At 51.9% G+C, this 26,676-nt stretch overlaps 1 protein-coding gene across 2 annotated transcripts; it reads right to left on the bottom strand.

Moving 5' to 3' along the window:
* Positions 1-102: 102 nt before the first annotated feature.
* Positions 103-26,555, bottom strand: ANKS3 (ankyrin repeat and sterile alpha motif domain containing 3). 2 transcript variants are annotated; one of them, XM_075564321.1, is made up of 17 exons: positions 26,401-26,555; positions 18,217-18,388; positions 14,451-14,649; positions 14,175-14,296; positions 13,167-13,248; positions 11,589-11,724; positions 5,330-5,488; positions 4,030-4,167; positions 3,532-3,638; positions 3,129-3,305; positions 1,599-1,723; positions 1,270-1,411; positions 997-1,169; positions 827-915; positions 634-708; positions 469-557; positions 103-388 (listed from the first exon to the last, which is right to left on the bottom strand). In XM_075564321.1, the coding sequence occupies exons 2-16, from the start codon at positions 18,384-18,386 to the stop codon at positions 478-480; spliced, it is 1,974 nt and encodes a 657-aa protein (XP_075420436.1). In that variant the 5' UTR covers positions 18,387-18,388; positions 26,401-26,555; the 3' UTR covers positions 103-388; positions 469-477. The 2 variants fall into 2 exon arrangements, with proteins under 2 accessions (XP_075420436.1, XP_075420437.1); XM_075564322.1 differs by lacking the exons at positions 14,451-14,649; positions 26,401-26,555 and having other exon boundaries at positions 18,217-18,315.
* Between the last annotated feature and the right edge of the window lie 121 nt (positions 26,556-26,676).

Here is a 26,676-nt window from a genome sequence, read left to right as displayed (position 1 = left end):
CCAGAGAAAGCTGGCCCTGGCTCAGCATGGGCCGTACATTAGGCCCCCACCCACGCCCAAGGCCAGTACTTGTGTCCTATGACCAGAGAAATGAGCCTCTCACCAGCTGATTTAAATTTTATTTTCCAGCAAATGATACGTGCTGACCAGGCGCCCTGCTCATGCCCACAGGTTGAACCTGAGTCTGGCACCTGTGGCGCTCGGCCCCGTCCTGGGCCAGGGCTGCACCCACACTGGGCCTGAGTGCCCTGCTTGCCTCAGCGCCAGCCCCGCCTGCCTTTGTCTCTGCTCCTGGGCCGGTCCTCGGCCCCCTGGGCCACCACTGCTCCTGCCCCAGCGTCCTCCTGGTACACAGCTTCAGGGTGGAACAGTCACCCGCCGTCAGAGCCTGGAAGGAAGAGTCCTGTTAGCAGAAGAGAGAGGGGTACTACTGCTGCCCCAGCAGAGCCCCCCACCAACTGCACTCACGGTGTCCGGCTAGGGCTCCCGCCAGCGCTGCTTCCCGCTCAGCACCTGCAGCTGCTCGAGGCTGTGGGTTACTGAGCACAGCACCTGCCCTGAAGAGGGGGCGAGGGCACTGAGCATGGGGCACCTGGAACCTGCCCACGGCATGCTCACTGCCCTGAGACTCACCCATCTCCTGGATGCGGTCCTCCAGGGCTCCTGACAGCTCAGGGAGGCTCATGGCCTGCAGGGACCCCTGGCAACCTACGGGGCACAGGCTGTGGGCCTGGGCTACTCAGCTGTGCCCAAGGCCCGGGTCTACTTGGCCTCAGGTGTGTCCCCTCCTCCCAGCTGCCCGCCCTGCGGAAGGTAGCTCCCTTACCAGCAGCTGATCTGACTGGGCCCAGGGCCATCGTCCCCTGTGGGGACACGTTTGGCCTCACTCTAGCCGACAGCTCCGCTTGGCAGGCCCTGTAGACACGAAACTGCTGCTGAGGGGCTCCTGGGATTCTGCAGTGCCCCAGAACCACCCCCTCCCTGGATAGAGCTCACCTCAGCTGGTCAAGGATGAGGGCAGCGTCCCCCACCAGAGCCACTGTCTGCTGCAGCTGGGCTTGTGCAGCCTGGCGGGCCTGGTCCTGCTCCAGGAGGCAATCCTCCACAACGGCCCGCAGCTCCTGCTCCTGCGATACCTGTCCCCGCACGGCCTCCACCTCCTCACAGCGCTGCAGCAGAGGATGGGCTCAGCTCTGGACACCCTTGTGCCCTCCCAGCACTACCTTGGCTTTGCTGGCTCCCCTGGCCCCTCACACAAATACCCCTCACCTTGTGTAGCTGGAGGGCCAGCTCCTGCATTTCAGCCTCCAGTCGGTCGGCATAGGCCAGCTCCAGGGCATCCCCAGGGGGGCGGGCACTGCTGTGCCAGCGGGCGATGGCAGAGGTCATCTTTCTCTTGGGCCCAAACAGCCTGTGGGTGAGAGGGCAGGGGCCCCTGTCTGCATATAGCCAACCATGGTCCTGAGGACAGGCCCAGCTGAGGGAAAAGCCAGGCCTCTCATACCAGCGCCTTCCCCTCAGCCAAGCCTGGAGTTTCCACATGGGACCTGCTGGTGACCGTGAGGCCCCTACACACACTGGGCCCGCCCAGCACTTACGTGATGCCGATCTCCTTCAGGTCACTCTCAGTGAGGGTCAGGAAGATGCGCAGGTCCACGTCCTGCTCCTCAAACACCTGCAGGTACTTCAGACACCCAATCTGCTCTAGCAGTGAGGCCAGGTCCTAGGGGGGTTGGGGGGTGGTGACCAAGGCGGCTCAGCAAGCAGCATGAGGGCTCCACACTGCTGGCCACATAGCCCCTGGGGCCCGGCAGGACCAACACAAGGGGCTCGTCCCTGTGACTGCAGGTGCAGTGAAAGCGGGGCACTGGTGTTCTTTTCTAATGAGCAGGAAGGACCCTTGTACGGGCAAGTTCTTCCTCTTCCAGATTCTGTCAATCTGGACAGCCTCAATCACTCCCATGGCCATCGAGTCAATTTACTCAGTGACCCTCTAGGGCAAGGAAGACCTGCCTCTGGGTCTCAGAAAGTCACTATGGGACAGAAAGCCTCATCTTTCTCTTGCAGAACTCCTGGTGGCTTCAAACTGCTGGCCGCCCAAAGTATAGCCAGCACACCATGAGTGCTATTTCCAGTCTGTCCCACGGGGCTGCTACACCTCAGAATTGACTCGATGCTGTATGTAGACAGAGCCCTGAGTTTGTCTTTGAAGCTGCTGGGGGTTCTTGGATGTGCTGGCTCACATCTTTCATCACACTGGGATGTTTCTTCCGCCGTATTGCTGTTCCCCATCTTCTGGATCCCCTGTCAGCCTGCCTGGTGATCGGACAGTTCTCTCCTGCTGCTCAAAGCAGCCCCCCCGGGCAATGTTCCAGTCACCCCACTCTCTGACTCCAGTACATCTATCTCTAGTCAGGTCTCCCAGCAGGTGTGTGGTCCCTCACACTTCTTGCTCTCTGAACATGCAAGTCTTAGTTCAGCCTACCATGGATGCCGCCCTCGGGGGACCACTTCAGGGTGGTTTGAGCCAGACTTGGGTGGTTTTTTTTTTGCTTGCCTTGCATTTTGGTGGAGTCCCGGGCATTTTACAGAACAGAGGACAGCAACTGGCCACCCCCAGCCCCAGCTGACTTGTTAGTGGGTTATTTCCGAAATCATTCTGTAAGGTCCTGTGTCACATAGGATGACTGAAGACACTGCCCAGTTAGCTTAGAGGTCAGCTAACTGGTCCAAGACACACCTGGAAGCAGCCTTGGCCAATGGGCTGTGAGTGTGTGTGGAGGGAAGCTCATTCAGAGCATGGAACTCAGGGCCCGTCTAATCTTTCCTGAGCATGTGTGTGACCCTGTAGGTGTATGGCCGCCTTTCAGCAAGCCAGGAATATGTATCCCTTGAACATCAGCCCCAGTTTCCTCTTAAGCCTGTTAGTTGATCCATTACTTGCTTCAGCTGGTACCTAGTGCTTTGGGAATCTGCAGTGGCCACTTGTGTGCCCTTGTTTCCATCCCCAAGGAGAAGGCTTGCTTTCGGTGTTGGGTGGATGGACAAGTCAGGGTCAAGGCAAAGGCAGACAGCTAGGCTAAGTCACAAAACACATCACACATCCCACAAAGTACCTTCGCCCTTACCTGAGGTCCTGAATGGGGGAACCTTTGAGTCTGGGGGGCAGATCCTGGGGGACAGGTAGTCTCAGATGTCCCAGTGCCAGGCGACCACTGGTGGTCATTATTGCTGTTACGGCTCTTGGTTTTCATGTAGCTTTTTGTTTGCTTGCGGACTGAGCTTTGACGGACATGGTCTGAATCCTGCGTGAGGCACGTGTCGGAGGGAGCTGGGAGAACCACCAGCTGTGTCCAAACCCTCCCTCTGCTCCACGACTAGCTTGTACCTTTCCCCGCCCACCACAGACATCCACCCAGCCCAGGCAGTGCTCCCAGAGCGCCGCAGCACAGCCCTGCTTCTCGAGCTGTGAGGCAGCCCGTGCCTCTAGGGATGGGGGGGGGGGGGGAGGGGGAGGAGGAGACTGCTCACCTCATTGCTCTCCAGGGAGGCTTCGCTGCTGAGGCCCTGGGCCCTGGCCAGCCTCTCACTGCTGCCACTCCGGGCTGTCCCACAATGGGCACAGAAACCATGATCTTCTGGTGATGAAGACAAGTCACTGGCCTCTGGTGACCGCAGAATAGGCTCACCCAGCCCCCCCCCCCCTCCAGCTACTTAAACAGTGGGAGGCTTCCTTCTGGGCAGTGATGCCTGTCCCACCCCCTTGTGCGTGCGCATGCACGCACACATGTACACACACACCTGCTCTCAAGCCCCGAGGAGAACCATGCTGGGCACTCATTAAGTTGCTGAATGAGTGGACACACATTATTCTAACAGATGTTCCCCTCTGAGATATGTGCCATGTAAGCCTGAGGGCTGCAGGTTCAGGACGCCTAAGACCCCACATCAGTCCGTGGTTCCCTCAGCACTGTCCCTACTGCTACCTGCTGGGGGGGGGACAGTGAGTGTTTGTGGGGGTGCTCATACCTCTGCTGCTGCCACTGCTGCTCTCCACATCCCGCTCATTGATAGGGGAGGTCACGTCCCGGTAGCAGAGGCTGCCCCCTTCCAGGGGGTTCTCATCACTGCTGGTGAAGGTGACGTAGCCCTGGGGAGGCACCTGCTCTGTGTAGAGAGGGTGGCATAAGCTTACTCAAAACCGCCATCCCTGCTGTGCGGGCCCCTCTGCTCTCATCCTCTGCCTGACCACCCCCCACCACCACCACCACCACCGACTGCCATGCTTCTTATGCCAGAACGTATCAGGTAGTACGCTAACCTCCCATTCCTGAGCTAGAGAAAGTATCATGCCAGGTAGTGTCTTTCTTGGGAGCATCTCATACGCTACAGAGACTTGTAAACAGACTTCTTCCCCAGAAGACTTATAAACAAGTCTTCCCCAGACTTGTAAACTTATAAACAGACTAAAGTCCTCCCTCCTTCAGGTTCACCAACTCCAGCCCAAAGATTGGGCTGAACAGGAAGGCAGAGGTCAAAGGCCTTGGGCCAGAGATTAACAGCAGTCACAGAACCGTCCACATCTTCCGTGTACCTGTTCCCGGGAAAATGGGCAGCACACCAAACGAGTAACAGCTGATGTGCTTCGCTCTTAGGGCAGTTCCCCACAATTGCCTGCTCCGACCTCGTGCTGCCAGTTTGGTGGCGTTGCTGTGAGCAGCCTGCTGTGCTCGCCCTGGGCATTGTGGCCTGAGGCCGGCTGCTGCCCAGGCACATGTCCTGCAGGAAAAGCTGGTCCCTCATATCGCCCCCTGGCCACCACCACACACCTCCTGGTGGGGACAGGGAGCATGGGCTTGGCCCCCAGACTATGAGCTCAAAAGTACACCAGACAGGACACCCTGAACGGGAGCTTCCTAGTAGTGGGGGAGAGAGCTTGTCCAGGCTATCCACCTGAGGCAGTGGGAGGAGCTCTGTCAGGGGCTTGAATGCCTCATCCTCCTGGGGCCATAGTCCTCCAACAAAGATGGAGGCGGGAGATGTCCCACAAGGCAGCAGTGGGGCTGCCCCTGAAAAGGGCCTGTGTATCCCTGGAGAGTGACAGTCATGAAAGGAAGTTGTCACCTGTCCCGAGTCTGAACACTCAAGGCCAGAGCAAGAGACCCCAGAGCTCTTCGAGGGCACAGACCCGAGCCCTGGCAACTCGGGACGTAGGCCCCAGCGCTGACCCCTCTGGAGGCCAGCAAGGCCCTGACTCAGGACTGCAAAGGTCACCTTTCTCTGGACTATGTGAACCCACTCCAAGCGTGGCTGGCAGTGGGCGGCTCACCGCGGCAGGGCTGCGGGGTCCTGGCCCGGGGTCCGAGGGCGGTGATCCTGGCCAGGGCGCGCGGCCCCTCGTGGATGCTCAGGCCTTTCTTGCGGCCCAGCCGCTGCCTCCGAGGAGCAGAGCAGGACTCATCGGACGAGCTCAGGTCTTCGGCTCTTTCTGGGGGTCAGACACCAGAGTGAGGGAATTGGCTCTGACAGCAGACCCGCTCATGACTGTCTATGAGAAGAAAAGGGGTAGGGCCCTGGGCGCCCCCGGAGAGGGGTGGGCTGCTTGGGTGGCGGTACACTTTCCCGTCTTCTCTCTCCCAGAGGCATTGATGTGCTTTCAGTCCAAACTCTCTCAAGTGTTGGTGCCAAGAGCTGGCCTGTGAATCGCAGCTTCTCTGTGAGCTAGCCTGTACTTCCAGCCTGAACAGCAGCAGCTTGGGAACGGAGAGCCTTGTACAATCCATCTCGTCACTGCCCACCCAGTCCTGACCGTGCACAGCAGAGCTCCGGACATTCTTCAGGTCTGCTCACACACCCATCGGACTCAACTTTCATGAGAAAAGACACGTGGGGGTGGCACTAAACCTCATCTGGGAAGGGCCCCCTCACATGACACACCCCCTCCCCCCAGATCTGCCTGCTCAAGAAGCTTCGTCGGCAGGAGGCCACTGGGGGCTGTCCACACTGGGGACAAGCAGCTTGTCAAAACAAGTGAGCAAACAAAACCATGTGGACTGGAGAGGAATTCTGGGAACTGAGAACAGACCGCCACCACGGCACTCTGCCACAAATAGCGTGAAACAGTGGTTGGCTTTGAGGGACTGCAAGCCCAGCTCCTGCGGAAAGCAGTGGGGGCTGCCAGGCAGGGGCACATGAGTCACGTGTGTCATGTGGGCGGAAAGTCACTTCTCTGGCCATCTCTGCTGCGTGACCACCCCAGAAACCTGGAAGTTCTTCCGGGAAGTGCCAGCCTCTCCTCCACCTGAAACCCAGGACGGTCTGCCTGTGTTTTCCCTGAATGGCTGGGGCATGGGTTGCCACCCAGAGCCCAGAGGACACCCTGCACCAAACTGAGGAACACCACCCAGCCCTGAAGGGTGCTCCCTGGGTGTGGGTTCCCTGATGGAGAACGACGGCTTCAGAAAGCAGAGAAGCAAGGCGAGGAGACTAGCCCCTGACAGACACGTTGACTAGGACAGGGGATGCTGGCCCAGTGGCAGTGTTTGCTGGTGGACAGGCTGACCACAGCTTGTTCCCCGGGGGTGGGGGGGGGACACACGTTCAGAGAGTGACAGTCCAAAACCAAGTGCCAGAATTTCCAAAGTCCAGTTGAAGCAGGGTTGGGAGATGGAACGACCACAGAGGGAGTCAGCTGCGAAGGCCTCTGACCACGAGGACTTCTTACCAAATACTGGGGAGAACGAAGAAAGATAACACCCTCAAAAACTCCACCCCATCCCCCCAACATCCTAAAACCCACACAGCTCAGAGAAGCGAGGGCCCCTGCAAGTGAACATGACGGGGGTCGCATCTGCTGTGGTTGGGGGTGGGGGTGGGGGGCGTTGAGTTGGCCCTCACGTCTAGCAACGCCATGGGCAGCAGAGCGAAACAGCGCCCGGTCCTGGCGCACACACAGTTGTTCTCAGGGTTGAGCCCCTTGTTGCAGTTGCTGTCAAGCCATCTTGACAGGGGCCTTCCTCTTCCCCTACCCCCGCACCTTTACTAAGCATGGCGTCCTTCTCCAGGGACTGCACCCTCAACGCAGGTGATGAAAAATAGTGACAGTATCGGGGACCGCCAAAAGAACAAACAGCTCTGTCTTGGAAGAAGTGCAACCAGAGTGCTCTCAGAGGCAAGGACAGCGAGACTGTCTCAAGTACTTTGGACATGTTGTCAGGAGAGAAAGCATCTGTCGAGTGATCAAATAATGAAAACAACAGAATGGAACCACACGACACTGAACGACAGGACAACGTGGGAATAATGCCGGTGATGCAAAACCAACGGTGAGGATATTGAAAAAGGACATAGCAACTGAACTAGGGAACAATCGAAGGACTTACCAACATGTTTCAGCAGGCGGAAGGAAGACAGAGTCACCAAGCGAGAGGCTAAGGCACTGAAAGGCAATAAGAATGGAGGCTCAAAGTAAAACTGAGTCGTGCGCATCCCAGGAGCAAGCAGGGCATTGGGACCCCCGCTGAACTCTAGCCCCAATCCGAGAACAGTCCGTTCTGAGAGCATGGCCCTCCCTGCACTATACTCACCCTCATGTCATGATCACTGAAGATGAGGGTGCTACAGCAAAGTGTGCTGAAGAAAGGACAGTATATACTCGTGAATAAGCCGAGTTTTTTCAGCACATTTTAAATGCAGTTTTAGTGCTAAAAGTAGGTGCCTTGGCTAATATCTGGGTTGGCTTATACTCGAGTATATACAGTAGATGGTGCCTGGGTTTTAAAGGCTTGTATTCAAACAAGCAGCTATCTAAACTAGGAGTCAACTAACCCCACACAGAACAAGCACACCAGCCGGTGTAATCCAAAAACAACAAGGGAAAAAGGTATCAGAGCTTACATTGCGCACCTACTTTGTATCAGAGCCTACATTGCAAACACCTACTTTGTATCAGAGCCTACATTACAAACACCTACTTTGTATCAGAGCCTACATTGCAAACACCTACTCTGTAGAAGGTTCTGGAGGATAGTCAGAGCCCAGAACTGATCCTCAGAGTATCTAGTCAATTGGCAGATCCCCTCTAGCCACAGGCAAGAGTCTCAAGCAGCCTTACTATAAAACAGAGATCATAGTAATCCTGATTATGCTGGATTGAACTTGATACTTGGTCAATTGACCTCCCTCTTGACCTAATCTATAATTGTTCCAGGTGCAAGTATTTGCTTGATCCATGACAAAAATTTCTTCCCTGGCTTTTTAAATACTGATAGTGGTCTTTTCTTTCTTACTTATTATTTGTATTTTTAGCTTTATATTATTTTATCCTTACCATTATATTTTGTTTTTGTTTCTATTGAGTTTTATAGTTTGTGAAGCACAGAAAGGATCGATGTATAAAGATAAGAACTGAGGCAAATGTTCATAGGGGAGATAGGGAGGGTGAGGCGGTTGGGAGAGCAGGCCATGTATGTGGAAGGGATAAGGGGGCACGAGAACTGATTGGGGGGAGAAACGGGGAACATTGCAATGATTGACTCTAACACACACACACCTGTGACGAACAATAGAAATGTGGGTGAAGGGAGACAGTGGACGGTGTAAGATATGAATATAATTTATAATGTATCAAGGGTTCATAAGGGTGGGGGAGGGAGAAAAAATGAGCTGATACCAAGGGCTCAAGCAGAAAGAAAATATTTTGAGAATGATGATGGCCACATATGTAAAAATGTGCTTGACACAATGGATGTATGGATTGTTAGAAGATCTGTAACAGTCCCCCCAAAATGATTTATTAAAATTAAAAACAAACTGATTGTGATTACTCATTTTTAAAAATTATTTAACCGTGGGGGGTGAAGAAGTTCTAAAATTGATTGTGGTGATGATTTACCAAATCCTGCTGTGATTAGCTACTGAATTGTGTATGTGGATAATGTGCCAATAAAACAAAAGAAATAGAGGCTCATGAAGGCTGCTTATGGAATTACACACACGCCACAGAAATTCCAGAATGTACGCGCAAGGGAGTGAAAGACCATTGGAAGAAATCACAACCGAAGATGTCCTCAACCTAACCAAGGTTATGGAGGCCTGGTGAGGCAGGAGGGAGGCACTCAACTGCGGCTTGGCCCCCTGGTGCTCTGCAGGAGAAAAGGCAGTCTGCTTCCTAGAAGATTCCAAACTCATGGCCATCAAGTCAATTCTGACCCCTGGCCAACCTAGGAAACCCTCTGAGGCAGCTCTACTCTGTCCTATAGGATTAGTGGGAGTCAAAACCCATTGAAGGGCAATGGTGTACAGGGGGTTACCAAGCACTTGGGAAAGCTGGCCCATGAGAGTCACCTGAGATGCAGCCTTCTTACACCTGTCGTTTACTGTGAACCAACAGGCTCAACCCCCCAGACCAGAGTATGTACCAACGTAAAGAGTGGCCTACTGCAACAATTCAACAGCATCTTCCACAAACTGCTGGGCTAGCGGAGCTGCAGCTTTTAGCAATGCCCAGCTGCCATAAAGCACCAGGAAGGCCTACACATGTAAGTTTGGGAAGCGCCAGTTACCGCCCTTGTTGAGTAAACTCCGGAAGGATGAGCTTTAGTCAATCAAGTTTGCTGTAGGCAAAAAGTCCGCAAGCAGCTGGCATTCACAATTCCAGGCCGAAGGGCGAGAGGAAGGCAGGCGTGCGGGTGAAGGGACGAGGGGTAACCACGTGCTGACACAGAACAAACGATGCACTGGGAGGAGAGGTAAGGAAGATGAAGTCCTTCTCTGTGCAAATGGCCAGGGGTCAGCAGAAACTAACAGCTAGTAAAGTGAACAAACACATTTCTCTGCTGTGGAAGAAGTGCAGCCAGAGTGCTCCTTAGAGGCAAGGATGTCAAGACTTGGTCTCTTGGACTCTGGACATGTTGTCAGGAGAGCCAGTCCCTGGAGGAGGACAAAGCATGCCTGATTAAAGTAGCAGGAAGACCTCCAACAAGGTGGACGGACACAGTGAGTGGCACGATGGCTCAAACCTCAGGACAGAGGTGGGGCTGTCACAGGACTGGGCGTGGTTTCTTTCTGTTGAACATCAGGTCACTGAGTTGGAAACGACTCAAGGGTACATCACAGCAACAGCAGCTAGTCAACGACTCGGTGAGGAAATGGAAGCCCAGGTGTTTGAATAGATCTGTGTGTGACCCATTTGTTACAGCCCACGGGGGCTGCCACCTCCTTGAGTGAGCCATGATGGGAACCCAGGACTTCAGTGTTGACCCATCGAGGCTGATCTACCAGCTGTAACAGCGTGCCCCATGGAGGCGAGATGTCCATGAGAAACTGGGCGGTCAGGGAGGTGGGGGTGCAGGGGAACCCTGCCCTGCTGCATGGAGACAAATAACCACCAGCACAAATGAAAACCTCCCCAAGTCCCGAAAGACGTGTGGCGAGGAGAGGAGCAAAGCTCGTGGCTGGGGAGACCGGCAGACGACTGTCACCTGGGGTCCAGTTCACCATCACGGGTTTACTGCAAACACATGGTTACATATATCCCGTGACCCGCGAGCAGGGTCCAGTTCAACTTCACGGGTGGGTTTACTGCAAACACACATTTGAACATGTGAAGACCGCAGTCCCGTTCTCTCAGTAACACATTTGTCTTGGTCTCGTTAGGTGCCTTCAAAACACTAGGTCCAATCAAAACAGTGGCTTCAGAGGGGGTCTGCAGGCCAGTTCAAGTCAAGGCAGAGCTGTAGCTCCCAAGTTATGGGGACTATTATTTTTTGATTCCAGAGAGGCATGTTTATAGGGACGAGTGAAAAGAGGCTGTCCTGATCGGAAGGCGTCCGTTGAACATCCATAATAAAGCCCATAATTCTGTGTAGCCGTTGCAGTACATTAGGGGACATGGGAGGGATGGTTGGTGTAAGAAGAGGGCTAAGAAGACCGGTGGGTGGAGGCATGTCTGACCTGGGGGCTGATGTGGCCTGTGAGTGTCCTCCCCCTCAGACGCTGCCTACGTCCTCTGTCCTGGCGGCTGTTAGCAGAGGACACATGAGAGCAGACAGAGAGTAGAGGCCTCAGAATGAATGGGAGCAGAGGAGAACGTCCCGCCTCCTGCAAGCTCAGCCAGAGAAACTCACACTCGTTCAGCAGGCACCCAAACAGCTGTGAGGGGCCCCAGTTAGTAAGACAAGTGAAACAAAGTCTCTCTAACGACAATGGGGCAGGTCTGGCGGGTGATGGGACCAGTGGACAGGACAGAGGGCCTGGACATAGACCCAAGTCCTCATGATGGAGATGGCATCCCCAACCACAGGTCCGAGGGCCTTCTCACCCTCCGCCGCTGGGACAGCTGAGAGGCTGTGGGAGAGAGCGCCCCGGAGCCCAGCTCCCATACCGAGCCAGGCTGTACCTGGGCCCTGGGTCCTTGTCCCACCCTGTGTGAGCACAGACACACTGGCACTTCATCCCTCGTACCTGTGGGCCTCAACCTTGAGGTTCAATGGCATCAGCTGCAACCAAGCCTCCAAGAGGCAGGTGGGAGCCAGGGGAGGGGAGGGTGAAGAGGAGAGACTACCCAGGAAAGGGTCACCCGCAGGTACCTGGACTGCGGTAGAGGCTGGCGGGCAGAGGTGGGGTGTGGGCATCAATGAGCCCCACAATCTTCATGTGTCCGTACTGCTTGGCCAGCATGCGGGCCGTGGCACCACTATGGTCTCGAGTGTCCACTCTGATGCCCTGTGGGAGTTGGGAAAGGAGGGAGTCAGACCGGCCGGTGCCTTTGAAGCACCCTCAGAGAAGGTTGCACAGCATGGCAGCTGCCACACTGTCCCTGAAGGGGGCGTGTGAGCACGGCTGCACACCACAGAGCAGCTCGTCATGGAAGATGGCCTGTCTCGGCCGTGGGAGGGACTGGCGTGCCACTTGCTTTGGGTGGCTTATGGCTATTTAACTGTGAGGTGAGGAGTTTGAACCCACCACTCCTTGGGAGTACGACGAGGCCCTCGCCTCCCGTCAAGATTTGCACCCTTGGGAACTCTAGAGAAGGGCTTGCCCTCATCCCTCAGGGAGCCCAGGAGTCAGGACAGACTCAATGGCAGCTGGTTTGGGCTTCTTTGGAGGCTTGACGCCATCTCAATGAGCAGTAAAAGCCATTCAGCAGTTCAATGTGAGGGCAAATCTACATAATACGAAAGGGCTCGTGCAATTTGTCCGCAAGATGAAGATGACAGTCCTCAACCAGAGACTGCCTGCACCATGGTTTGTGTTATCAGCTGGTGGGTCATCTGCCTACTGTGAATAATGCTGTACAAACACTCAGCTTGGTTCTTTTGGTACAAACCCGTGTGTGAAATGCTTGGTCACTTGACAATCGTGTTTACTTTTTTGTGACACAAGCAGATGGCTCTCCACCACAGATGCACCAATCTGTGTCCCCATTAGCAGGGTCGCAGGGTTCCAGTGCCAGCCGTCCTTGTGGCTAATGAGGTTGGGCATTTCTTTCATGTGCTCCATAACCATTTTTAATCTTCCTTGGAGAAGTGGCCTCTCGAGCCCTTTGCCCATGTTTTCACTGGGTTACCTGACTTCTTATTAGGACCCAGGGAGTTTCCAAGGAGCCCTGGTGGCACAGAGGTACACACTGCTCACCACAGGCCAGCAGTTTGAAGCCACCAGAGGCGCCAAGGGGGAGAGATGGGCATCTGCTCCCGTAGTTATCAGAAACCCTGTCCACCGGGGCACTAGGAGTCAGAATCGACTTGGGGGCTGTGAGTGTGAGCTAGTCTGTGTGAATTAACAGCCATCCTGAGGGTGGAATCACCACCCACAGCCTGTGTGTTCGCTAGAGCACCGGGCAGGGCGGGACTTGCTCTTCAGAACCCGATCGTGTACCAAGAGCACACTTAGACCCGCCCCCTCCACAGGGAGCTGGACTCACCTGAGGCCTCATATCTAATAGGTGAGGTTTCAAGAGCTGGGGAATGCATATATGAACAGGCTTCTGAAAGTCCATGAACCATTTGAATGAAAAGTTAATAGAGTTTTCCATGAGATTTTGGAAGCCCCAGATGGTTTCTATGTGTGTGTGGGGGCCATTCTGTGACAGAGTCTGCTAAGCCAGTGTTGCCACCCACCAGTAGCTGCAGCCAGGTTATATACTTGTGAGCTGGGCCACTTACGTGGTTGAGAAAAGACTGCACAATGACCTCATGGCCAGCAGCCGCAGCCTCCATCAGTGGGGTGAACCCATGCACTGGCTCCCTGCAAGACAGAGGTAAGTCGGAGCCTGGGGGAGGGAGGGTCTTGAGGGGCTGAGCCAAGGGTGGCTGTCTGGCCAACAGGGACCACCATAGCTCAAAGCCGCTCCGATGGCCCCCACTGGGACCTGTGGCCTTAGGACAAACCTGTCCCCATCCAGCCTCCTCCCAAGCGGTTTTCACCTGTTGCCTCCGATCTCCATGTCTTCATGCTCTGAACACAGCCTTGCCTCCTGATGGGCCCCCAAGATCTCACTGACCCCAAGCCTCTCTGCCAAGTTCAGTGTCCTCCTCCACTCTCCCCCTCCCCCATTACTGCTGGGCGAACTAGGACAAAGGACTGTGCGCTGTGAGATTCCCACTGGATTTCCAGGCCTTTCTTCCAAGGTGTCTCTGGTGGACTGGAACCTGATGATCCTTTGGAGAGCAGTCAAGCATGCCACACGGGGACATTGGTCAACTCTTGGCCACGCTTGGTCCCGAGTGCTGACTCTCAGGGCTCGGTCCCAGTGCACCTCGGGAGCCAGGTGCTTAAGATGCTGGCTGCTAAATGAAAGGTCTGCAGTCCAAACCTACCAGCTACCCTCAGGCAGACCGAAGTGGGTGGCCATCTGCTCCCAAGAAAACCAACAACCTTGAAAGCCTTGGGGAGCTCTACTCCATCCTCCTGACGGACCAGATGGTGGTCAGTTTGGTGTCTGGTCTGATAGTTAACTGGGCACTGCCTTCAGCCTCATCCCCCTTCCCCACCTCTGAAGGCCTGGGGTGGCCCTGGTGGGGGTACCCCTGCTGTTGCAGTGCCACCCCTGGTCTGCTGGCAGGCACAGGAAAGGGAAGGACTCTCCCAGGTCCCCAGTCTGCTTGGGCCCCATCTGTGCCACTGTGTTGGTCCCTGCCTATGCCAACGTGCCCTGCTCAGTGTGTACTCACCGCATGTCAGCGTTGGCGCCGCTGTCCAGTAGGAACTTGACCATTTGCTGGTGGCCAGCGCTGGTGCAGTGGAAGAGGGCGGTCCAACCCTGGATGTCCTTCATTTCCAGCTCAGCACCTTGCTTTGAAAGGACACAGGTGCTCGTCACTGATGGCTGTCCCCTCAGGAGGTGGCGGAGGGGCCCTGTTCACACATGCTTGCTCGCTGTTTGCTCCCACATATCAACAGCGGCAGCCGTCCTCTGGGTGTGAGGCTCCCAGGCCTGGGCAGCTCACCTGGAGGAGGAAGTAGGCGATGCTCTCGTTGCCACAGCTAGAGGCCAACATCAATGGGGTCTGTCCCTCTGGGGTGGGCACGTTCACATTCACGCCTGCCTCCAGCAGCAGGTGCACGATGGTGTCGTGGCCGATGTAGGAGGCATACATCAGCGGGGTCCAGCCACCGCCATTCTTCTTGTTCAAATCCAACTCCCTCCTGAACAAGTGCAAGACACGCTGGCCATACCCTGCCGGCTCCCATGGGGGGACAGGGAAGGGCTAATGGGAAGCAGTGCTATCCCGATCTGGGTACCTGGGGGCCCTGTGTTTCAAAGGCTAGAGCTGAGCTCCAAGGAGTTTCTGGCTGGAATCTTTATGGAGCAGATTGCCAGAGCTTTTTCTGCAGCACTGGTCTGAATCATCCGCCTCTGGCTGCCTGCTCTTCATGGCCTCCCTTTAGCTACCATCAGAGGGGGTTCTCACAAACTCTAGACTTTCTGGAGCCAAGGGGGTTAGATGAATCCCTAAAACAACTGTTCTAAAGAGTGTTCTGGTGTATTTTTTTTTTGTCACCATTAGAAAAAAAATTACATGAATTACAATGACTACAAGGCAGAAGAAAATGTTCTAGAATTGAATATGGTGACAAGTTTATAACTCTTGATATGATTGAATAATTGAATTATATGACATGTGGATAAAGTGCCAATAAGATTAAAAAAACTGTTCTGAATTCATATTAAAACATAAAGACGGGTTTAAAAAAAACATAAAGACCTCTCAAAACCACTAGTCTCACTAGTACATGATGTCTGCCTTGAGCACTCTTTAAGAGCCATCTGTATTGGGTCATAGGAACCTTGATGTCACAGTGCTTAAGTACTGGGCTAACCCCAAAGTTGGTGGTTCAAACTCACTAACTACTCCATGAGAGGCCTGTGTGGCCGTCTGCTTCCATGAAGATTTATAGCCTTGGAGGCCCCAAAGAGCAGTTCTGCTCTGTCCTACAGTCTTTGTATATAGGAATCGCCCTGACAGTAATGGATTGGATGGGATCAAAATGACATAATAGCAACTTGAAAGTTTAGATAAGAATTTTGAAGGAAAGAAAAACACAAAGAACTGAAAGTGCTGTGAGCTGGTGTGAAAGGCAGAAGACAGACCAACCCCTAAGGACGATATTCCTGCTCAGAGCAGCCAGTGCACAGAGGGGATGGCAGGGCCGGCCCCACCACGAGACACAATGTCCCTCACTGACCCACAGTGCTTCCAGGGACAAACACTGGAGACACAGTGTCTGACCCCACCCCACCAGGACAAAACACTAAGGGTGTGCAACAGAGCAGCAGGGGAGCAAAGCAATGAAATCCCCAGGGCATACCAAAAATAGACTTTGGGGCCAGGGTGTGGCACCCCATCAGACTCTACAGGAAAACACTCCTAGAGGTCACAAACAGACCTTGTACTCTGTGTAGGCTTTTCTTTTTTTTTTTTTTGTGGTGGTTTTTCTTTGTTGTTGTTTTCTTTTGTTCTCTCTTGTTTTTGTGCTTATTATTGTCTCTGCATGTCTATCTAGATAAGATAGGCGGGATAAACAATCTGGAAGAGAAAACAATGGACTGACGGTTCTGGGGGAACACAGGAAGGGGGGGCAAGTAGGTGTTAACAAACCCAGGGACAAGGGAACAACAGTGATCTAAAATCGATGGCAAGGAAGGCACAGGATACTTGGTAGGGCCTGATCAAGGGCAATTTAACCTAGAGGAATTACTGAAATCCGAATGAAGGCTGAACATGATAGTGGGACAAGAGGTAAATAAAAGTAGAGGAAAGAACTAGGAGGCAAAGAACATTTACCGAGGTCTAAATACAGGCATGTATATATGTAAATATAGTTACATATAATGATAGGGAAATAGATGTACTTATTATTTATAGGTTTAGTATTAAGGTAGATGGACATTGGGCCTCAATGCAAGAACACTTTGTTCTAATAACCTGTCACTCTGTGATGCTTAGTTTCCTGACATGATCACTGAAGACAAAATGGGTGCATAAGCAAATATGGTGAAGAAAGCTGATGGTGCCCAGCTATCAAAAGATATAGTGTCTGGGGTCTTGAAGGCTTGAAGATAAACAAGTAGGCATCTGGCTGAGAAGCAACAAAGTCCACATGGAAGAAGCACACCAGCCTGTGTGATCATGAGGTGTTGATGGGATCAGGTATCAGGCATCAAAGACCCAGAACAAAAAAGCATAACATTGTGAATGAGGGGGAGTGTGGAGTGGAGACCCAAAGCCCATCTCTAGGCAACTGGACATCCCCTTACAGAAGGGTTACAAAGAAGAGACGAGGCAGTCAAGGTGCAGTATAGCACTGTTGAAACATACAACTTTCCTCTAGTTCTTTAATGCCTCCACCCCCAACGATCATGATCCCAATCAACCTTACAAATACAGTAGACCAGAGCATATACATGGGTACAGATAAGAACTGGAAACAGAGGGAATCCAGGACAGAGATAAACTTCTCAGGACCAATATTGAGAGTAGCCATACCAGGAGGGTAAGGGTAAGGTAGGGAGAGAAAGGGGGAGCCGATCATAATGATCTATATATCACCCTCTCCCAGGGGGACGGACAACAGAAAAGTGGGTGAAGGGCAACATCATTCAGTGTAAAGACATGAAAAAATAATAATTTATAAATCGTCAAGGGTTCAAGAGGGAGGGAGGGAGGGGGGGAAATGAGAAGCTGATACCAAAGGCTCAATTAGAAAGAAAATGTGTTTTTAAAAAATATTTTATTGGGAGCTCTTACATATATCATAACATTCCATCAATCACATAAAACAGTATTGTACAACTGCTACCACAATCGTTTTCAAAACATTTTCTTTCTTTTTTTTACATAGATGGCATATAATATTTTAAAAATACCTAAAGAAAATGTTTTGAAAATGATGGCAACGAATGTACAAATGTGCTTGACACATGGTTGATATATGCATGGGTTGTGATAAGAGCTGTACAAGCCCCTAATAAAATGATAAAAGAAACAGAAAGGCAGGTGAGCAGGCTGCGCAATACAATCCATAGAACGTCAACCGTGTCACTGAATGAAAAGGAATTGTTCCTTTGAGATGGATTTGTCTGTCACTAACAACTCCAAGTCCACTTCAATTTTGGTGGAATTGGTGTGTGTTCTGCTGTCCACAGTATCAACAACAAAAAAACTCAATCCCACAAAGACATCCCCTCTCTGCCTCCTTTGAGCTACTGATAACTGCTTAAACTGTTCTTCTGGACGATAAATTTGAATGGAACACTCAGGCGGAAAGCCCAAGAATTTCCAAGCACCAGGAGATTGGGCTGTGCCTGCTCCATGCGTCGCCTTCTGCTTATCCTTCACCGAAGGCCAGGCTGACACAAACAAGTGACAGCCACCACCTGGGGACAGCGGCTTCCAGGAAGCTCTGTGTCTTCACCAGCCACGTGAGAACAAACACCACTTCTCCAAGTAACTAGAGGAGAAGTGGAGGCTAGAGGAAGCATCATGTTCCCAAAATTACAGGTATTACAAAACCCACTTCATCTAGTTGACTCGGACCTACCGTGACCCGATGTAGGGCTTCCGAGGCTGCAAATCTTTGTCAGAGCAGCCAGCCTCCTTATCCTCCCTTGGAATGGCTGGTGGGTTTAAACCTCAGATCTTTGTTAGCAGGAGCACCCATTGGGGCTCCCACTGATACAAACACCTTTAATAAATCTAGTAGCCCACTTACCGCTGGACACACTCCTGTACCACCTCGTACTGGCCGATGGAGGCTGCTGTGTGCAGGTCCAAAGGGACATCCAGCTCCTCCCTGCTGACCTGCGCACCTGGCCCGTGCCACATGGACAAGCTGCGGTTCAGGAATTCTGGTTCGCTGGCCTCATCACTGAGTTCTGACATGCCTGCAGAAGAAGGGAGGGAAGCACAAGGCCAGGGTTTTCCTTCCTAGCCAGCCAGGAATAGTCTGCACCCAGTCCCAGTGAGCGGCCTCACTGGGTCTGACGTAGGCAAGTTCTCGCAGTGGTTAACTGGTTCTGACTCACAGTGACCCTGTGGGACAGAACTCCACTGCGACATGGGGTTTCTGAAACTGTAATGCTTTACAGAAGTAGACTGCCTCACTTTTCTCCAGCAGAACAGACCAGCGAGCGCTTAAACCACTGTGCCACCAGGACATCTTTCATCAGCTGCCATATGGTGTAGACAGCTCCTCCAGCTCACACTGGGTGCCTCTTATCCCAGATCCCAGAAGTGGGGGGATGGCGGGGTGGGGATGGGGTGGTTCCTAGCAGCCTGGTGGTAGGCAGTAACGCGATGGTGTTGTAGGAAAGACCCCTGGACTTGGGGCTGGAGCAGAACCTAGCTCCGCACCACACGATTGTCTCAGCAAATGCAGAGAAGGCATTTGACAAAACACCACAGCCCTTCCCGATAAAAACCACTCAACATGATATGATACGGATAGAAGGGAACTTCCGCAGTGTGGTAAGGGGCATTTGCGAAAAGCCACAATTGACAGCAAAGTCAGTGGAGAAAGACTGTGTTCAGTAACTACACAGAGAGGCCCACTGTCACTGCTGCCAGTGACAATGCAATCAAGTTTCAGGGAGATGTATCCGAATCAGGAAAGGAGGAAAAGGATCCCTTTCCACAGAAACCCCCAAAGACCCCACAAGAAAGTTCTCAAAACGAAGACATGGCTCAGCAAAGTGGCAGCGTACTAAAAGTCAGTTGGGTGTCTTGTTATCAGCAACGAATGAGCAAGCCAAAAAGGGACCGTTCTCACTGGCAACAGCATCTCAAAGATTAAGGTACGGACAGACAAAATGAACCAGGGAGGTAAACAACTTGGGACACAGAAAACTAAAAAGCATTCCTAAAAGAAATCAAGGAGCTGTGCTCCTGGATTGGACAGCTAAAATACTGAAGATGTCAATGAGGCCTGTTATGAATGGAATGGTGTCCCCAGAAAAGATGTGCTGCAATTCCTACTCAACCTGTGGCCCATGGGGGAATGGGTGGATTGTGTTCATGAGGCAGGATTCGGGAGGGTATGTCTTAAATCCACCCCTCCTTTTGAAACATAAAAGCAGAATGGGCAGCAACCAAATGAGCAGTGATGGGAAGAGAGTACATGGTCACCAGGAACAGAAGCTGAAGAGACCTTCCCCCACAGCCAACACAGACAGACAGAGGGAGGGGAGCCTTCCCTGAGAGCTTGCACCCAGAATTTAGACTTCAAGCCTCCTGGGCTGTGAGAAAACAGATGTGTTTGTTTGCTATAGCAACACTCAATAACAAGGCAGCAGCCTATACATTCAATACAAAAAAAATTGCAACAGCATCCTTCGCAGAAATAGGAAAGCCTATCCTTAGGTTGATTTGCAAGGGCAAGGGCCCCCACATGGTTAAAGTAATCTTGAAGAAGAAGAATAAAGTAGAAAGACTCAATTCATGAATTCAAAACATACAGTAGGCCCACAGTAGTTAAAAGCAGCCTGGTCGGGGACAGCCCCAATCCCAGCTACGTTGACCAGAAGATTGCACTAAAGGGGACCGCACTGAAGATACAGCCCAGGGAGAGTGGTGGGTCTGCCCAGACCACATGGGAGCAAGCTAAGAGGGAAAGAGAGCGAGAGCCGCATCCAGGCCCACCAAGCCCTGAGGATAACACAGCTGCTGGGAACAGTCAAGGCACAGATAGGATCACAGGGCCGGCCCCACCACAAGACACAATGTCCCCACACTGGCCCGCAGTGCTGCAGGGGACAGAACTGGAGACACAGTGCAGGCACTGTGCCTGGTCTGACTCCCCCACATTGGGGTGAAGCACAAAGGGAGCATAACAGGGCAGCAAGGGGAGCAAAGCAATGAAGTCCCCGAGGAATCCTGAAAATAGACTTCAGACTTGGAGGGCTGGACTTGGCACCTCATCAGACTCGATTGGGAAACAGACATAAGGGTCAGCATAGAGACCTGGAAATACCTTATACACTCGAATATAAGCTGACCTGAGTATAAGCCGAGGTACCTAATTATTACCTGGGAAACCAGAAAAACTGATTGACTCGAGTATAAGCCTAGGGTGGAAAATGCAGAAGCTATTGGTGAGTTTCAATAATCAAAACAAATGAAAATAAAATTAATAAAAATTGAGACATCAGTGGGGTATTTAAATATTTATTTTTAATTAAAAACATAAATAAAAGGACAAGTCATTTAACATTAGTAAACCAGCATAGTAAGTGGAAAGTAGGTTCAACAAAAACTAAGGTATCAACAATGAGACCGTAAGAGTACTATTTCCTGAGCTCAATCAGCAACCAAGCTAAAATGTAAAGAGTTAAAATCCTCCGAAACTGGATTCCTCATCATCATCCGTATTCCATTGAAGAGCTTTAGCTGGTGTGAGGTCATCATAGATGCTGTCCTCGCTGGGGTACCACTGACCCATGTATAAGCTGAACCCCAGTTTTACAGCACATTTTTGTGCTGAAAAACTCGGCTTATACACGAGTATATACGGTACTTATAGTCTCCTTTTCTTCCTCTTCTTTTTCATGTCTATCTATATAAGACAGGCAAGATAAACAACAAGAGATCTAAAACTGACAGCAAGGAAGGGGTCAAACGCCTGGTGGGGTCTGATCAATGGCAATGTAGCCAAGAGGAATGCCTGAGAGCCGAAAGAAGGCTGAACACAACAGCACGACAGGAAGAGAATACAAGGAAATAGAAGAATGAACTAGGAGGCAAAGACATTTACACATGTCTACACTTACAGAGGTGTAAGTACAGGCATGTATGTATGTAAATAGATCAATACATGGCGATAGGGATATAGGTCTCTGTGCATATATGTACAGACCTTGGGCCTCTACTCAAGTCTTCCCTCAATGCAAGAACACTTTGTTCTAATAACCTGGCACTCCGTGATGCTCACCTTCCTTTCAAGATCGCTGAAGTAAACATGGGTACGTAAGCAAATGTGGTGAAGATATAACGTCTAGGGTCATAAAGGCTTGAAGGTAAACAAGCGGCCATCTAGCAGGGAAGCAACAAAGCCCACAGGGGAAGAAGCACACCAGCCTGTGTGATCACAAGATGTCAACGGGATCAGGCATCAAAAGACCCAAATCAAATAATCATATCAAGGCAAATGAGAGGAGTTGGAGTGGAAACCCAAAACCTATCTCTAGACAATTGGACATCTCCTCACAGAGGGTCACAGGAAGGGCCGAGCCAGCCAGGGTGAAGTATAGTATTGATGAAACACACAACATTCCTCTAGTTCTTTAATGCTTACCCCCTCCTCCACTATCATGATCCCAATTCCACCTTACAAATCCGGTTAGATTGGAGCATCTACACTACAGATAAGAGCTCCTGATACATGGAATCCAGGACACAGATACCATGAGGGTAGGGGGAGAAAGGGGGAACCGATCACAATGATCGACATATAACACCCCCCTCCCAGGGGGACGAACAACAGAAACATGGGTGAAGGGAGACAGTGAACTGTATAAGATATGAAAATAATTTATCAAGGGTTTATGAGGGTGGGAGGGTGGGAGAGGGAGGGAAAAAAGAGCAGCTGATACCAAGGACTCAAGTAGAAAGAAAATGTTTTGAAATGATGGCAACATATGTACAAATGTGCTTGATACGATTGATGTATGGATTATTATAAGAGCTGTAAGAGCCCCCAATAAAATTATTTATTACAGCAACAACAAACAAAAGGCAGCCTGGTAACGGTATAAACAGACACATGAGTCCAGAAATCAAGAGTCCAGAAATAAGTACCTACATCTAAAGTCAACTGTTTTTGTTGAAGAAAGAATACTAGGAAACTGGATTTCACGTACAGAATGAAACAAGACCCATGCCTCACACCATACACAGAAACTGACTCATAAGAAACAAGGACTTTTATATAAAAATTAAAACCATGAAATTCTTAGATGACAAGGCAGAAGCAAGACTGAGGGACCTGGTTTTCCTCCATGTTATTATCAAGTGTGACCACAAAATCATAAGCAGCAAAAGAAAGAACAGATAAATAAAACAGGGACCTTGTCAAAATAAAATACTTGTCTTTGTCAAAGGAAATGGAGAGACAACCTACAGGTTGGGAGGACATTTTGGGGACTCAGTCAAGGGACTAATCTCTGAGATATGTTTTGAAACTTCTAGAACTTAATAAAAAGACAATATCTCAATGACATAGGACATCCAAACAGCCAACAAGTCCATGACAGATGCTCAGTATCATTAGCCTTTATTTTAATTACTGTGTGCTGTCCAGCCATTTCCAGCTCATGGGGACCCAGCTAGACGGCAGCACCCTGAAGGCTATCATCTTTATGGGGGCAGGTCACCTGGTCTTCTCCCGGCAGAGTGGCTGGTGGCCTGAAACAATGATGACCACTTCTGGTTCTCATTCGAATGCTTTAACCACTATGCCAACAGGGCCCCTTCCTGAAACATTCTGAGTCAGAATCTACATTTTCACAAGATCCCAGGTAGTCCTTACAGATCCACACCTGAAAGTAAGACTCACCTGGGGACCTTGTTAAAAAGTGGATTCTGATTCACCATGTCTGGGGTGGGAATGCAACTATCCAGCAGGGAATCTGACCTAAATGAATTAGTTCCACACCAGTTCCAACCTTTGTAGTTAAGAGGTGAGTGGGCCGCATAACCTCTGTAGCACAGGACTCTTGGATCAGGCTTTAGGGACGTGCACATCAAAGCCACCACAAGATACCACCTTCCCTCCATTCAAATGGCAGTGATCAAAAACAGAGAAAACAACAGATGCCCGTGATGCTGTGGAAAACTGGAACCCTCGTGGGAATGTCAATGGGCACGGCAAAAAGCTGACCCCAGAACCAACGCATAAGCCCCAGAACCCAGACTTGGGAGAATTGAAGGCAGAATGCAAAAATGTCCACCATTGGTCAGTGCAGCTTGTATGCAACCTAAATGTCCACCAAGAGATGATGGGGAATCAAGGTGCAGTCTATGCGATCCATGGACCACTACTTAACCATAGAGAAAGGGGTTTCTGATTCATGCCGTACATGGATGAGCCTTGAGAACATCATGCTGAGCACAGCCAGTCAGTCACAAAAGGACAGACACTATGTGACCTCGCTTCTATGAAAGTAGCCAACCACTCTCCCAACCACGATCTTGACACCCCAGGTTACCAGTGGTTACTAGGGGTAGGAGAGAAGGGAAGGAGAGCGAGCTTACTCAGGGGTACTGAGTATAAACCAACAGTGGTGAAATGGGGTGGAAAGGGACAGTGAGATGATAGAATGGGACAGCAGCACTGGGCTGGAAGACACATCGGTGGCCCGGGGCTGGGGGTTGTGTGCAAAGTAGACCACAGAGGGCAGCAGTGGCAAATTTGGGGGTGATGGAGCTGCTCTTGAATGAAGCTATAGATAAACCATTCTATGCCTTTAACTCTACATGTTTGTAATGCATAGACCCAAACACCAAAATAAGTGTGCATGAAATTTAAAAGCACATTTTTTTAAATGGAAAGAAAGACCTGATAGAGAACTCAAATGGTAGGTTCAGGCTCAGCAGATGTCAATGACCTAGGACCACCCCCCTCAGCCCCTTAAGCATCGCCTAGAAGTGGGGACATTCCAGGAAAGTCTGCATTGCAGGGATCCTAACTGGACCAAAACTGAATCAGTGACTTCCTAGTGGACTCTTAGGACCACATGAGACATTGAAAATAATAAGGGATCAAGTGCAGAAAAGAGGGACAACAGAAAACAGAGAAAGTCATGTCACACTTCTATGGCCAGATGTCATGAGGATCTCAGTCTGAAAACATAGCCCAGGCTTCCTCAATCTACAGCCTGCGGGCCACTTGCGGCCCAGCAAGGACATTTATCCAGCCATCCGGGTGTTTTTGCCCACTTTGGTTTTTTACTTCAAAATAAGATTGTGCATAGGAATTTGTTCATAGTTTTTTTAAAAAAAACTATAGCCCGGCCCGCCAACGGGTCTGAGGAACAGTGAACTGGCCCCATTTAAAAAGTTTGAGGACCCCTGATGGCCAAACAACAAACTAGCCACCAAAGGAGGGGGGAGGGGCCTGACAAATAATTTACAGTTTGAGGAGAGTGGCGCTCTAGGGGAGCAGTAAAGCACCTGGCTGCTATCCAAGGTTCAGCAATTCGAACCTGCCAGCCGCAATCTCCGCTTCCATAAAGAGGTACTGCCCCAGAACCCCTGGGGGCAGTTCTGCTCTGTCCCATTGGGTTGCTATGTGTTTAGTGGGCTGAGGAGCATATCTGACAGGGCCAGCAGGTCACACAACCCCCCAAGTGAAGGGTACAGGGTATGGAGAGCTCCATTCTCAATTATCCGGCTCAAAATGCCTGGCCATGCGTCCACATGATCAGGAAATCTGAGTCTGATCGGGGCTGTTCTTAATGCACCCCCTCCTCAAGTCTACTGTGGGGCCTCTTTCACTCCAAATGCCTCCTCTGGGGTGCTCTGTATTTACTGGATGCTCCCTTACACACACAATGCAGAGGGACTGTCAGACCAGACCCCAGCACAAGGTGCCCACAGAGAGAGAACTCTGGTGTTTAGGTGTTACAAAGCTGCTACCAAACCAGCTTGGCACATCTTGGCCCTTCCCACCCCACCCCTAGCCGATTCCAACTCAGGGCAGTCCACTTGTGTCCCAGTAGAACTGTGCTCCATTGATTTGTCAGTAGCTGATTTGGGGAATAAGGGTGATGGTGGTGGAGTAGATTGCCAGGCCTTTCTTCCTTGTCCCCTCTGGGTGGCCAGACCTTTAGGTTAGCAGCCCAGGGAAACACCAAAACCAAGCCAAACAACAAAAAGAAACCCCCACTCCAGAGCTGCCAGCTCACTGCCATGAGTCCATGGCGACCGACTCACAGCAACCCTGTAGGGCAGGGTAGACCTGCCCCTGTGATTTTCCCTGACTGTAACTGTTTAGGGGAGTAGAAAGCCCATGCTTCTCTTGAGGAGTGGCTGGTGGTGTCAAAATGCCAACCAATTCGTAACCACTAAGGGCTCCTAAACTAAGGTCACTGCCACTGGTAGATTCCGACTCACAGAGACCCTATAGGGCCGGGTAGTAACTGCCTGTGAGTTTCTAAGACTGCAACCCTTTATGGGAGTAGAAATTTTGCCTCACTTTTCTCCCGAGGAGTGGGAGGTGGCTTCAAACTGCTGACCTTCCAGATAACGAGTCCACCATGCCAAATCATGTCCAATCAATTCGAAGGACTCAATCTTTACCACGGCGAGAGCCTCGAAGTTTGTCTCTCGGAGAGGCTGCTGGGCTTGAATCGCCAACGCCTAGATCACAGCGCCACCAAGGCTCCTTCCCCTGTGACAAAGGTAGTTAGGCTGCTGCCTTCTCGTTCCCCACCTGCCTGCCCACACGGCAGGCTTTGGAGGGCGGGCAGGGGACGCATTACGAATAAAGAGTGACAACCACTTGTACACAGGTCGCTGGTGAAGTTTTTACGCGGGGCTTTCGCTAGCCGAGCTAGAGACAGGCGCGGTTCATTTTCGCTCTGGCCCGTGGCTCCGTCCACGTTTTAAACACCAAGTGCCCGTTACTTTTCCAAGTGAACACAGTCAGTGGCCTCGTTAGGGCACGGAACGCTGGGCACCTTCCGCGGCCCGGGGCGCCCTCCGCCCGGCCCTAAGACGACCCAGGGGTCTTGCAGTGGGCTCGGAAACCCCGTCCCCGCCATCTCCTCGCGATCACCTGGCGCGCCCGACTCGCGGCCACCACCGCCCAGCTGAGGAGGAGGAAGCGCGGGTGAGAAAGTCCGTGGCGCGCAGGCAGGCAGCAGGCGCCGGCACCTGGCGGCCGGGACGTCACGGGGCCTACCTGTGCCGGGCCTCGGGCTGCCCTCGGGCCGCCGCCGCGCTCTCGGGCCGCGCCCACCCCGGGCTCCTCCCGCGCCGCCGCCGCCACAGCGCCCACTCGCGCCCTCACTCGCTCGCTAGCCGGGCGCCCGCCCCGGAAGTAGTTATGGGAGGGCGCGGAGCACGCCGGGACGCTCGAGGGTCTTCGGCGGTGCCGCTCCGGGCGCTAAGGAATTGGCCCGTCCCGTGCCCGGACCTTCCGGTCAGCTCACCCATCTCCCGGAGTGACGCCCGCAGC

The sequence above is a fragment of the Tenrec ecaudatus genome, chromosome 12 (genome assembly GCF_050624435.1).
Source record: "Tenrec ecaudatus isolate mTenEca1 chromosome 12, mTenEca1.hap1, whole genome shotgun sequence".
NCBI lineage: Eukaryota > Metazoa > Chordata > Mammalia > Afrosoricida > Tenrecidae > Tenrec > Tenrec ecaudatus.
Note: the sequence above shows the minus strand (reverse complement) of the source record. Positions and strands in the feature narration are given on the sequence as shown.